The 14,585-nt window shown below is 38.3% G+C and overlaps 1 protein-coding gene across 2 annotated transcripts; it reads right to left on the reverse strand.

Annotated features, from left to right (window-relative positions):
• Positions 1 to 404: 404 nt before the first annotated feature.
• LOC144632835 (THO complex subunit 6 homolog) lies at positions 405 to 12,080 on the reverse strand. Of its 2 annotated transcripts, none has more exons than XM_078491576.1 (14): positions 12,032 to 12,080; positions 11,820 to 11,935; positions 11,304 to 11,368; positions 10,841 to 10,898; positions 10,238 to 10,295; positions 9,008 to 9,048; positions 8,637 to 8,685; positions 8,118 to 8,189; positions 5,806 to 5,908; positions 5,412 to 5,464; positions 4,664 to 4,732; positions 3,447 to 3,557; positions 3,126 to 3,254; positions 405 to 1,248 (listed from the first exon to the last, which is right to left on the reverse strand). In XM_078491576.1, the coding sequence occupies exons 1-14, from the start codon at positions 12,071 to 12,073 to the stop codon at positions 1,093 to 1,095; spliced, it is 1,122 nt and encodes a 373-aa protein (XP_078347702.1). In that variant the 5' UTR covers positions 12,074 to 12,080; the 3' UTR covers positions 405 to 1,092. The 2 variants fall into 2 exon arrangements, with proteins under 2 accessions (XP_078347702.1, XP_078347703.1); XM_078491577.1 differs by having other exon boundaries at positions 10,841 to 10,890; positions 11,302 to 11,368.
• Positions 12,081 to 14,585: the final 2,505 nt, after the last annotated feature.

The following is a 14,585-nucleotide window of genomic DNA, read 5'->3' on the forward strand; positions in this document are numbered from 1 at the left end:
CCATAATACTGTTTTGCAATACATGTAGCTGTAAATATTTCATTAATATGCAAGCTTATAAATCAGTAATAATTGAGGCATGCATCAACTTAATATATGAGGAGTTTTGTACAGTTATAACATATTCATGTAAACAAGTTTTTTCATTGCCGTGTATTAAAGTTTTTAATCATGTAAAGGCTTCAATATCAAAGTTGTCAATGTCTAAAACCCACTGTTCTTGTTCCCAGTTCTCTTTTACGCTGAACAAGTTATCCATCTCAAATGGCTTGTTTGTCTAGTATGAAAACGGCAAATGCATGTACAATGTAAACTTTATCCTCCTAGCAGAACTCCGGCTTTTAAATTCACAGAAAATTAGATCAGACACATTGTCCTTCTTGTATCATTATTAATAATCGTAATAATAATAAACATTTTTATTGGAAAGAAACACAATTACCAGCATCATGGTAGTTTACATTGTGGCCTGTAGCTAAAAATCTACAAAAATTAAAACGCCATTTAAAAAGAAGGACAAATTTATAAAAGTGAATTATGAAACATCATTAAATTGAACTATTTGAAGACTTCCACTCCAGTTAGTCTGAATAGCACTCTGACTCTGGTTAGTCTGCAGTTTTACAGTTAGCTTTCATTAATGGTAATGGCCACATTAAAAGTTATAAATGCGAACTCTGAAATTCAAAATCCAACTAACGATTGCATTTTTTGCTGCCGTTAATCATAATTATGGTGACGGCTAACGAACCATGGAAAACAAAAACAAACAAAATGGATCAAAATCTACCAATCACAACTGACTGATGTGACCCTTTCACCCGGTTGAAGTGAACTTCTGTTTCCCTTAGAGGTCCGCTAAGATGATTGATGGCAGCAAAAAAAGTGTACACCATTGGTTGAGAATTGAATTTCAGAGTTCGCATATCACTGAAAACTGCAACTATCCAAAAATTGATGTTAGGGTAGAGTTGGTATTTCAAATATGTGGTTTCTTGCCAGTGTAAGTTACGGTGTCCACTCTGTCGCTGCATTTCTCACATTTTTTTTTATTTGGTCAAAAATTCATGTGTAACTGTAAGATAGTCAATTTCAGTTGCCATGGTACAAATCATAATCAAAAACACTGCTACTCTTAGAAGTGAGTAACAAAGTTGGCTTTTTTTTAGAAAATTTTAAGGAAAGGGCTTTATAACCAAAGTTTGTAAAAACATCAATATCTGCAGAACTTCCACCAACTGCAAGAACCTGTAGAAAAAGAGAGAACAGATGTAAATACTGTGTATCGTAGATTTCATGAAAAATAAAGCAGTGTTTTGCATAGCCTGATAACACTGCTGTTTCTCATGGCTACAAAGAAGCTCGGGTTTTACTCAATCACTTTTTACCCCAGGTTTTTAACAGAGGTTTTATTACTGAATTGCCAAGCTTGATTTTGATTTTGAATCATTAAATTAATTGTATATCAATTTATTAGATTTTTATTTTAAAGGACCACAGGGCACAGAGGAGTCAAGTGTGTCCGCAATTCAAAATCTCTAGCTCTACCGTGCAAAACGACCTTCAAAGCGATCGTGTAAGCGTACGTGATACAGTGCCGTCATGCGATACTTTGTTTACAGATTGTCTGGCAGGATCCTATTCTGACAATGGTCGCCTGGGGCGAAAATATCGTCGCCCAAAGGGCGACGATTTTTTTTCGGAGAAGCTTTCCGACGAGGCACGAAGTGCCGAGAAGAAAAGGAGACAAGGGACGAAACATTATACCACGTGATCGGCTCGATGTCGCCCGAAGCATACTGGTGGCGGAAACGGAAGTCGTGTGTAGATCCATGCTGTGACAGATGAAATCAACCGTAAATAATCCGAAATTCAAAACAACAGCTGATCTTTCGACCGGCGGTAAGATTCAAAATATGAATAGTGCTCTCCGGGAAAAGCGAAATTTACCAGACGAGGATCAATGCAATCCGAAGAAATTGAAAGTGGAAAACAAGGTTTTCTTATCAAAATGGTATATATAGTAAGTTACTTGTGAAACATATTATGGAAGCTATTTTATTGCAACATCGCATGTCTCGTGACGCATTTCCGCCACCAGTATCCTCCGGTCCACATTAATGATAATAATGATAATGTATTTATATAGCGCATTTTTCATGTGTATATGTTCAAATGCGCTTTACATATACTGTAATTTTTTAGGATACAATTGTAAAGGCCAGACCACAACACCGGGAGCTTCGTGCCCTACTCTTTGCGAATAGTGTGTGGGTTCTTTAACGTCCCCTGTTAGAAGACTGAAGACACAGGAGACGGGACCTACGGTTTATCGTCCTTTTCCGAGAAGACTAGAATGTCTAACCATTTGCAGATGTAATTACAAAGGCAGCACATTCTCCTCAGTTATTTTAAGACCCTGAGTGTTGGTCCGGTCTGGGGTTCGAACCCACGACCTCCCGCACAGCAGTCCGGCGCTCTACCAACTGAGCTAACCAGGCGGCGGTAAAGAAGGATACTGGTACGAAAACGAATTTTTAACTGCCTAAAACTCGTCCCCCGAAATACAGCTTAAACGGCTTGTTTGAAGATTTTCTTACAGCGTATGGGGAGAGAATACTAGTCTGAACCCACATGTTAAAAAATGAGATCGTTTCGTTTGATTTTGAGCGAGTAACGAAGGATCGGAATATTGCCTCAAATAGCTTTCGTCCCTTGCTCTCTTTCTTACTGCTGGTCTCTCTGGTAACGCCCAAAAACATTGCTGACTGCGGATGTCGCATGAGGGTACGAATACGATATCACCAGACGATCTGTAAACAAGTATCACGTACGCTTACACGATCGCTTTGAAGGTCGTTTTGCACGGTAGAGATTTTGAATTATGGACAAACTTGACTCCTCTGTGCCCTGTGAAAGGACCCCCTGAAAACCACCTTGTGTCCTTGTAAATCATTATTATTATTATTGTTATTATTATTATTATTATTATTATTATTATTATTATTATTATTATTATTATTATTATTATTATTATTATTATTATTATTATTATATATTTACTTATTAATTAGAGGCAGCTGTATATGTTAGGCTGTGCTTCCATTACAAAACTGTCCCCTTACCTTATTTTTTGGAGATTTATTGTTTACTTGGATGGTGAAAACCGAGGTTGGAGTGCAGGGCACTTGCGTTTTAGGATCACCATTCAGCTGCCAGTGGAAGACTTTTGGTTCTGATCCAGCAGATAGTATCTTGAAATCAATACAAAGAAAAACTGATTAATTTAAATTGATAATATGGGAAACCTGATGCTAGGGGAGAGACTGGAGAGCAATTCCATTTCAGTCAGATACCCCCACAAATCAAATGATCTGAAAATCCACTCCAAATGTCATCTTTAGAAATCAGAAGGAGACTGAAAATGTGTTGAAGCTGTTACTTACAATGTCGTCATGAAAGAGGGCAGCTTGCTGAGTTGATGCTGTTTTTAAAACACTTGTACAAGCCATGGACCTCAAATGCCACACAGAAAGTGAAGGACCGCCACCACATACCTGCAGTGAGTGTGAGAAAGTGATCAGGATAAACACTTACATCATTTACAATACACCCCTTACCCCAAGAAGCTGATCAACCTTTAACCTTCTTGGAAAAAAATGAACTTTTGATAAATTATACACATTGTAACTATACAATAGCGACTTTAGATTGGACTTACGAGTGTGAGATTGAGTACAAGTACAATTTTTCAAACCAAATTTGTGTGCCTCATAATATATATAATTTCTCATCACACCACACTTATCCCTAATGTTTATTTATGTGTTAGTCAGCAACAGGAAAGAGTTATTGTTCACAAGATACAAATTTCTCAAAATTCCAAAGTCGTACTTGACTTATTACTGTCTCATAGTCAAATCTAAAGCTCGCTAATGTAGTTACTCCTTTTTTTTTTCACTGTGAAATTAAAATCTCAACCATCACTTTTTTTTTCTGCTGCCACCAATCATCTATTGTTGTAAGCAGTCCTCTTAGGAAAGAGGAAACAGAATCTCAGTTCAACAAATTATTTCAAAATTAAGCCTCTTGGGTCATATCTGTGGGTCGTGATAGGTAGATTTCAATCCACTCTCATTGATTCTTTACTTCAAGGTTAAGTCGTACAGCCACGTAATGTGTGGTTCCAGAATATATATCACCCACCCCACAGAAAGGTCATTAGAAATTCTGGGGGTGGGGGGTATCAAATGCCAAAATTTCAAAGGAATGTATAAGCTGAACTGGAATTTCTGGAGGGGTGAGGTGGGTTTAAACCAAAAAACCCTTCATTGGGGAGGTATAGATATTTTCCTTGAACAACACAATTATAATTGATGGCTCTTCAACTTCAGAGTCACATGATATGATATAATTATGAGTTCACAAATTGTGACTTCTCAGGCAAAAAGGTTCCTTTCAGGATCCGCGCATGGCTGCATGGATGTAATTTTGTTGCACATGGATAGATTGCATGGCGCGAACGGCATCTCAACCTGTTCACACGACTACTGAACAGCAAAATACGGCTATCCGTGTCAAAACGGCAAGCCGTAAGGAACGTTTTTGCATGAGAGGTCACAATTGTATCGATTGGGAAAGTGCTCAATCGACATTCACTCACCAGCCAGTCCTCACTCTCATCAACAGTAACACATCCTATCCATGAGCCTAACTGTGGTCTGTTTACATCCTAAGTAAAGAAAATTTAAAGAAGAAAACCCTTTTGTGTACATTTGTTCAATATAGGTGCCATAAACAAATATAAATACTGTGTTTCCTTGAATGCATCAGGCTGAGCACCCCCACTGTCTTGTTTACAAGAGTTCCTCAAATTGAGCATTCCATAGCATAATTACAGCAATGAGCCCAAAAGTGTGACCACTTTTAATTTATTTGCATTATTTTGTGCTGATTTTAACCAATCAGATGTCACAGGAAACTGTCCATGGCTTCTGATTGGATAATGACTGCACAAAAAAATGTGAATAAATTAAAAGTGGTCATTTTTTTGGGCTCGATCCTTGCTGTAAGTTTAGAATATACATATGGCCATCCCTCTTCATAAAAAAAATAGTCAGTATGTATGCAAAGAGAAGATTTAAATTATATTTTGTTGCTAACAATACTTTTTCTCAGTAGTTTGCCCAGCAACACCGTGATCATGAAAGGTCTCTGAGTTGTACGTGTCATAGACTTCGCCACAAAATAAAACCATCCACAAGACTATCACCCATTTTAATTAACTCATTATAGTTAATTAATTAACTCATTATGATTATAGTTATTTATTATATACAAAGAAATTATCTCAATTACCTTTTTTCTAGTGCTACTATCTTAATGATAAGTGCATTTATTTTAAATTGTACCTCGTTTTTGCAGGGTTCTATCATATCCGTCATTGATCCGCTAACTCTATAATCTGAAAAAAAAAAATGCAAATAGTAGAAGGTACATGTTAGCAGTAACTCTGTGCCCACTTTTTAATTAAATCTTTGTTAAAATTGACCGGTAACTTAATTTGTGGGGGACACTATTCGGCGAAATGGCGCAATGACAGAATGTCACTAATTATGCTTGCAGTTAGCTTCACCCCAGTTTGCTTGTGATTAAATTTCACCCCGGTTTGCTTGTGGTTAGCTTTCATTCCGGTTTAGTTTAGATAACCTTGCGGTTTGCTTGTGGTAAGATTTTATTTGTTGGTTAGGGCAATTCTATCACCATTCCGCCGAATAGGGTCACCCTTATTTGTGAGTTTCATACCCCATAATCTCACAGTGCCGTCTTCTGATCCACTGACACACTGATTGCTTTTTGTTCTGAGGCTAAGACAATGGACATAATCTGTGTGACCTGCGAGGGTATTCTGGAATAAAAATGAAACAAAATGTCACCCACAGGCCTTTGATTCCAAAGAGTGAAGTCAACATGACCTACAATGACATTTACATACAACAGATTTGAATGCTGGGGAGATGGATACAGGAGATACATGTAGGAAAAAAAATGGGTGGGAAGCGGGACTCCCAAGTTGGCGGGGAACTGGGAGAAATTAGGAAAAAGTTTGCAACATTGTATAATATTCTGCAAAAATTTATTGCCCCCGCAGGGTTTTTCCGGTTTTGGCCTACGCGTGTTCACAGATTTGTTCGAGCGGTTTCTCTGCTTTGGTTGTGTTAAGTGATATTTGGAGCAAATGTTAGTAATACGTTGAAAGATTTCGAGCAATTGGTTTCGTGTTCTTGGCTACGTGCCGGCTACCTAAGCGTTACATTTGTAAGGTTTGCTTTCGGAGGTTTGTTGTATCGTATACATCTTACAAGTTACAACGAGTAATAAACAAAAGCGTGAACTTTGTCATGTAGTACAAGGTACAACGTAATTCGTTTTGCTAACAAACTGTCAGATTATTTGATCCAAAGAGTGGGTTGTTTTCTCGAATCTTGTGCCATATTTTGTTACTCGTGGAATTTTTTAGGCTTTTTGGCCTGGAAATTATTGTAAGTTTATTTTGAATGTTATAAGCCCAGGAATAAGCTTACAAGTGTGTTGTCATCACGAATAATGTGTTATGTGTTATTTCCGCTAGGTAATGCGCGCTAGGTAATATAATTCGACTTCGATATTTTTAGGACGTAACGGTGTCACACAACAAGAAATTCCGCATGACACAGTAAAAAAGAAGCCTAATTGTGCAGTCCATCGGCATTAATAATTAAAGGCGACAAAAAACAAATTATAAAAAGGCGGGGGCAGCTTTATAGTGAGAACGATTACTAGTAGGAATAGTAGAAAAAGGCAGGAACCACTAAGGAACGGCTGGGAGCCAGAAAAACAAACTGTAAAATGCACAGGAAGCAGGAATTTAAACCCCCTCCCTCTTCCCCTGTCTGTTCAAGGCTCTCGGTTTTGGGGGGATATCGAAAAACATGGGTGAACGAGGAAAAACTTAATTTTCAATGCCTTGTTATCGTAAAAGTGGGCGGAAGAATGTTGTTAAAGAAATTCTTTCAGGCTCTCCTTCCTCAATTGCCTTTGTTCCCTTAATTTTTTTCCTCGCTCGTCTGCGATTTTCACTCTTCCCCATCTACCAAGAGCCTAAAACAGGCTACCCCTCCCAACTTGAATCCATTCATAAAGAAAAGGTATTACAATCAGTGAAACAAAAGTAATTGCTTTCATTTATTTTTTCTGAGCATCAATTTGTAACTTCAGGTTTAAGTGCAAGTAACCATTTCACTCTCTGATTCCTTTGCAAAATTAATTGTCAATTTTTTAGGACATAGAGCAGTTTTCAATTGAGTGTCGTAAAACCAAAACCAAAGTTATTACTCTGGCCAATCACAAAGGACACAGACAATCCAGTGAACCAATCAAAACTGGAAGCAAATAATACATGTAGCTGTCACGAAGTGCGGGAAAACGTGCGTGAACTAGTCACGATTGGTTTTGGTTTTACTTCTGATTGGCTAAGAAAGTGGCGCGAGATTTTTAAGCCAGTCACTAAGCGTAGTAATTCAAAACCAAAGCAAACGCAATTTACTTTCGACACTCAAGTGAAAACCGCTCTAATACCTGTAAAAACATCAAGTATTGCAAGGGTCAGAAATGTTGGTGTCCTGGGTGCTTGCCTTTCACTTATTTCACTTCAAAGGTGCCTTAAGGTTAGTGATACCAGCAGGATAATGTATTCAGTAGAACACTCACTGACCCATATGAGGGGTGGAGTGGGAGGGGGTTTTGTCCCGGGGGGGACTCGCATATGAAAGTGACGGGGATGCTCGTCGTCTCGCTTAGGGGTGTCAATTTCGGATGTTTGGTCTCGCTTAGGGTGTTCCGGGCAAAACGCCAATATTTAAAGCCATAATGGTCCCGTTTAGGGTTACACATGAAGAAATATACAAATTAATATAAATTCTATTCTTAGTTTTTCTGGTATCTTTTAGGGGTCAAGAAAAGCTTGAGCCACACCCAGATTGGTCTCTTTTAGGGGTTCTTTTCAAAATTTCCGACGAGCATCCCCGTCCGTTTCATATAGGAGTCCCCCCACCCGGGGGTTTTGTGCATTACAGTACCTTACATGTTCTTGACTTCAGGTCCCACATATAAATATTGTTGTCTCCACAGCCTGAGAAAAGAGTGTTGTCCTATGAGGAAAGTGTAAAAATTAAGCCCTTATGACAGTAATAAAAGAAAATTGTTAACTTATTTTTAACTTAAAACTGAATTTCTGTATTTAAACATCAATTTTTAACTTTTACCATTTTATTCTTTTAATCATGTTTAACCTAGTGCATTGTGAATTTTAAATTCACTTGTAAATAAGAACCTTTCTATTATTATTATTATTATTATTATTTTAATTATTATAATTATTAATATTGATCTGTAGTCTTTTAAGCATTAAGTTTATAGTGCCTTTCAATAACACGCAAACAACTCTGCTCTATCATATTTCACTGCAATCAAAAGGTCATGTCTCGATCCATTTTGTTTCAAGGTTTGTTAATCATTAATTTTATGTTAAAAAAGGAAACAACTTTTAATTAGAAGTAACGCCTAAAAATACCAAGGTTGTGGACTTATATACCTACCTCATCAGCGAATGCTAAGGCATTTGTTTCAGGTACATCCAGTGAAGTCCTTAAAAAAATGAACCACAATCAAATGAATACAATCAGCTTTTATATTAAATTCATCAATGCCATTTACAAACAAGTATACTTTTCATTCAAAAAAATCAGAAGATAAATGGTCGCATGCATAGTGGTCTCCTATTTAAAGGGGCAGTTTATAGGAACTGAAAAGTGACTGTGGGCAGAACAGGTATAGTCTGTGTCGAGTCAATTTAAAAGTGGCCCATACCGCCATTAGCTTATCCTACGTGTCTGCAGCATTAAGCAACTAGGAGTATTTCTCCCCCCCCCCCCCGCGCCCCTGGATCGGATGTAATTATCAGACTTACCTACTTGCAGGGGGCTGTAACGTCCAGGCAGGTGACGGAGACTGAAGTATGAAAAATTACAAAATTGTAATAGAAGGGATATGTCAGAGCTACATGTAGTATAATTATGTACAATGAACACTGTGACTTGATTCTGAAGATGTTACTACGATTTGCAGTTGAGTAAGGCACAAACAACATTTGGTGAAGAGGTTTCAACGTTACAACGGCATTGTTATCAAGGGCAACTTTCTCTGTTTCCATTGATAACAAATTTGCATTTGTAACTATTTGTAAATATTGTTAGCAACACTTTATTACGGTTTAAAAAAAATATATATATATACACAGAGACAATGATAAAAGAAACAAACAATGAAATATATTATAGCTTAGCTGTTTTATATCGAGTGTAACAGATCTGTGTTGAGAGTTAATGTTACGTTCAACGTGCATCACTTTACCTTCCTCGTTAGAGTTACTGTTCAACTGAAATTAAATCGTTTTCCAACTCCAAGAATTTTCTAGCGGCTTAAAGAATTCCTTCAGCTTTAAATATTATATCTTTCTCAAGTGCAAAATGAATAACTCACGAACTGAAATGAAGAACATTTGGCGCTTCGTAAAGCTGACACCATTTCGGATTGAAATTTCAAAAAGTTAGCCAATCAAAAAATTGCTCAATTAAAACTGATGCCATCTTGGATCGAAATTAGCCAATCAAGAAATTGCTTTGTTTACTGAGAGGTCCTCCTTGTGTAAAAGAACAATGGCGGTCAGTACCTGTAACGACAGTGGAAATGTCCTTGACAACAATGCCGTTGTAACGTTGAAACCTCGTCACCAAACTTTGTTTGTGCCTTACTCAACTGGAAATCGTAGTACTTCAAATGCAAGGTCTAGCTACTAATCACTGAGTAGCACAGACCATGCCCACTCCACCATTGATTGCCCTCACTCTCTTTTCCTTTACTTACACACATGATCACTTATTTGGAACTTTCTTTGAGAAAAAAGGAATGGCCAATTCAGGGATGTAGCTAAGATTTCCAACCTGTGGTTGAAATTTTCTTGATCACAGACCTAATATTTGGGTCACATTAAAACAAAAAAATCTAACAAGACACAGTCTTTTAGGTGGTTATTTTTTCCGCCTTCCTCATATTTTTTATATCCCTGCCAATTCAATATCATTTTCCATCTAATGTTACAGTTGTTAAATAGATTCCTTCAACCAGATCATAAAGTCACCTCTGTTTTGTCAAGGATTTCATTCCATCGCCATCCACGTATTTCAGATGAACCACCACTACAAGCAGATTTACAAACAATCAACAAAAACAATCATACTATCCAAACTCTACTTTGTCTAAATGGCAATCCTAGGTAAAAACAGCGTAACATTCTAGCACACCATGTTATGTTGAACATGACATTTACAGAGATGCCAACGGTGAACCTAAAAAAATCGAGATCTGGGAGACCACCAATTTTGCACGAAGATACCTCTTCTCAACGTCCAAAACGGCACAAAAAATAGAGCTTCGCCGAGTGATCCACAAAAAAGCGTCAAATATTTTAAAATTTTCTCCCAGATTTGGCCAAAATAAGCGTGAAAACACGCATTTTTAAGAACTTTCCTTCGTATCCCGGAGATTTGACGACCCGTACGGGAGACCGGGAGATTCGGCCTGTATTCAGGAGACTCCCGGATAATCCAGGAGAGTTGGCATAGATGCATTGATCTGCAAATCATTTGAGGAACACTGTCTCAAATGAACCTTCATTATTATTCAGGGTTGTGGCGCTGATTTGTGGGTGGCACTTTATAAAGTAAGTATGATAGTTGGATACCTGATGAGAAATTGGTCGGTTGAGATCAGACTGTAAATTGGGCCAGCATGAGCATCACCTGAAATGAGATTTCAAGCAAACAGTCAATTAGGGGAGTTTCTAACAAAATTATATATTACTTAATATTCAGATTGTCAAGCACTTTTAACATGAACCATTGGCTTGGGAGATGGAACCAGCACTCCCGATGTTGCCAATATTAATTTACAGCTTAGTTCAAATCTTTACTACAACCAGCCATTCCATCTCCCCCCCCCCCCCCCTCCCCCACCCTGTAGCTTTACATTGATAGGTGCATTACATGTAATATTTCATGGTGTTGTTTTGGATATACAGCCTGAATGCCACATAGTCAAATCACTTCCAGTCAGATAACCCCCATAAAAAGTTAGATCATGCCACATGAGAAGTGACTTTAAGCACTCGATATATGTATAGACCTTTGACTTTCAGAGATGCTCACCTTGAAAAAATATTATTGGCCTTTTCTTGTCAGACGATGTGTCAGGTGCCAAAGCAGAAACAATACTAAAAAAATTAATAAACCATTGTGCAATATTATATTTATGTAATCTTGAGTCAGGTAAGGCTTGTGCTTCATGACATAATATCATTCTTTGTGGGAGTTATGGGCCATTCCATTTTATATTTCTGAAGGGGTTAGGGAAAAGTTGGCTTTTTTCTGAAGGGGTTTTAAAAAATTGGATTATTTTTGAAGGGGGGTATCATGTCGGCACTTTGATCTTTTGTTTTTCGTAGGGGTAAATTTTGAGTTACCTCATCAATAGAGGAGGTGTGGATATAAAATCAAAATGGTGCAGCCCCCCACTCCCTCTCCCCTCTGTTCCCATGACATTAAAACTTTAGCAAAACGCGTATACTATATAAAACTGCAAGCTCTTTTTGTTATTCCTTTAAAAAGGAAAAAATCTCTACAACCCTGATGAAATGAAAAAGTAAGAAAGTAAACCAGAAATACCTAAAAACAGCAATTTGTCCGAAGTTATTGCACGCCGCCAAATAGTTGCCACATGGCGAAAACGCCACTGCAAACACTGTTGTGTGAAGTTCCAGCCGCCTTTGATAGATCTGATCCTAAAATACATCAAAGGAAAAAGTTCTCTCTGCAAAATCTGCTTTCCAAATCGTTGTGATTTGGCTAAAATCACTAAATTTCTGTTGAGAGTTTACCTGGTGGTCAGCCGCCAACCCAGCCGCCATCTGACCCGCCATCTTTGTATTTACCGCTTTGGTAGGTACTTCATATATGGTATTTATAATGTACCCAATGTGGTATACCCCGAGAGTACTTTGCTTACTTGATATACTTTGCTTACTTGAGATACTCTGCTTACTCGAGATTCTTTGCTTACTCGAGATACTTTGATTACTTGAGGTGCTTGGGTTACTTGAGTCTCGAGTAAGCAAAGAATCTCAAGTAAGCAAAGTATCTCAAGTAAGCAGAGTATCTCAAGTAAGCAAAGTATCTCAAGTAAGCAGAGTATCTCAAGTAAGCAAAGTATCTCAAGTAAGCAGAGTATCTCAAGTAAGCAAAGACTCTCGGGGTACATTATAAATACCACATTGGGTACATTATAAATACCATATACATACACTTTTTGCCTTTTCAACTCGGAACGGGATGCTGACCTTTTCTTCAATTTCATTAACAATCAACATCCAGGGACCGCGGAGGGGGAGGGCTGGTAGGGCTATAGCCCTACCACTTTTTTGGTTGGGTTGATATTTTAGGGTTCCGGATGAAAAGGATAATGTAATATATAGCTATAGGCAAGCTAAAAAGCGGAGAAACAAGAAAACTGGACAGAAACAGAAACAAGAAAACTGGACTTGCACAAGGAATATCATTCGCAATTATCTCTGGACTCCTCGTAAACCATTTTTGCTTTTCGCAATTTCACGGAATAAAGATGACTTTTGAAGACATTGTTGAAGAAATATTTCAGTAAGAAAGTTATTTGTCGCTCTTTTTACTCGTGGTTTCATTCAGCCTACACAGTGAACACCGCGCAACAAATTTTCCCGCGTTTTCACGTCATAGCTTCGTTTAGATTTAGCTGAAACGTCCACATCATCCAGTCGTCAATTTCTTGATCTACGGTTACGAAAAATGCGACCAGAGACCAATAAAATTAAAATTTAACCGTGTATCGATTAAATGAGAGCCACATTTTGTTGCGTAAAGGGGCATAGAGGTTTAGATACACTCACACATGAAAAAAGACAAACAAAATAGAGCAGTTGGATAATAAACCTCTCATATTTTTTGCTGGGTAGTGTCGCTGAGTAATTTTACCCGTTGTCAATATTTTGTCTTGCCCTGCGAGCTTTATTTGCTGTTTGTAATTTCCTCACTTTTCTTTAGCCACGGGTGGGAAACCTCCTCGTCCCCAGGCCTAATCCGTGCGTACGTACGGGGTTGGCGGCGACCCCCAAAATTTCTCGGTTCGATGGACAACCATTCGCTTACTTATGAATTCTCTGCTCGCGCGGGAGCTCCGCTATGAATTTTTACATGATAAATGGTGGAACAGTAACCCCTAATGCTTGCTTGTCTTAGCCAGCTTTTTAGCCCTACCACTTCAAAATGGTCTCCGCGGTCCCTGACATCCTAATATTCATTTCACTATGGAGAGGGAGAGTAACCAGGTTCTTCCTTTTCTTGATGTGCTATTAAACAACAAATTCCCACAATTCCCTGTCACCACCGTATACCGCAAAACGACCTTCACGGGCTTGCGTACCAATTTTTTAAGCTTTACACCCCTTTGCTACAAAATGGGGCTGGTTAAAACGCTCATTGACAGGACCTTTAAGATCAACAACACGTGGTTGGGTTTTCACAATGACATTAAGAATTTATTTAATATTTTGCGTAAGAATCTCTATCCCGAGCATGTATTAGACATGTTACTCCACCGCTATGTCACGAGAGCAGTAGTAGGAACGACACACGACCTTCAACAGGTGTCGAGCAGCAGGAGTTGCCCAAGCACTATTTCAAGATCCCCTACATCGGGCATTTTTCGGGTGTTGCACAACAAAGGGTACGCAAGCTAATCGATCGATTCTGTAAACCCATCGACATCAAATTTGTTTATTCTACTTTTATAATTAAGAACTTGTTCAACGTGAAAGATCCTCTCCCTGACAGGCTCCGTACGCGCATCGTGTACAAATTTTCTTGTGCAAGCTGTAATGCTTGTTACGTTGGCGAAACAAGCCGACATTTCTCCACGCGCGTGCACGAGCACTTGCCATCGGACAGAACTTCTCACGTTTATAAGCATTTACAGGCTTCAGAGTCATGCCGTACCTCTTGTAACTTAGACTGCTTCAAGATCTTAGACTCTGCAACTACCAAGTACCAGGTTAAGCTTAAGGAGTCTATGTACATCAAGTGGGAAAAGCCGGACCTTAATCAACAGGTCAAACACATCAATTTGACGCTTTCCCTATAGCTGCACGCGCGCGCGCTTCTTTTTAATTCCGTTAACTTCGAAATTTATCTAGCGTATTGCTTTCCAACGCAATGTAACGTATGATTTGTAACAGGCACGTTTTAAATCACTGTAAACTTTCATAACCGTCACACTGACGATGACGGATGTACCGTCGAAACATGTTTGTGAAAATTAAAAAAGTCGTATTATTTTTGAAAATTTCTACATTTTTGCTGCTGTCTCGACCATTTGGAGAAATACCATATATCAAGTACCTACCG

This window comes from Oculina patagonica, chromosome 12 (assembly GCF_052425735.1).
Source record: "Oculina patagonica isolate OP01 chromosome 12, crgOcupat, whole genome shotgun sequence".
In the NCBI taxonomy this organism is placed as follows: Eukaryota; Metazoa; Cnidaria; class Anthozoa; order Scleractinia; family Oculinidae; genus Oculina; species Oculina patagonica.

Excerpts from the sequence above, each read along its gene's own strand:
- LOC144632835 (XM_078491576.1), bottom strand. The coding sequence starts at position 12,073 with ATGGCGGGTCAGATGGCGGCTGGGTTGGCGGCTGACCACCAG. Across the intron at positions 5,909-8,117 it reads TGAAGTCAAGAACATGTAAG|AATACCCTCGCAGGTCACAC; the intron begins GTACTGTAATGC and ends TTTTTATTCCAG. Across the intron at positions 5,465-5,805 it reads CGGCACTGTGAGATTATGGG|ATTATAGAGTTAGCGGATCA; the intron begins GTATGAAACTCA and ends TTTTTTTTTCAG.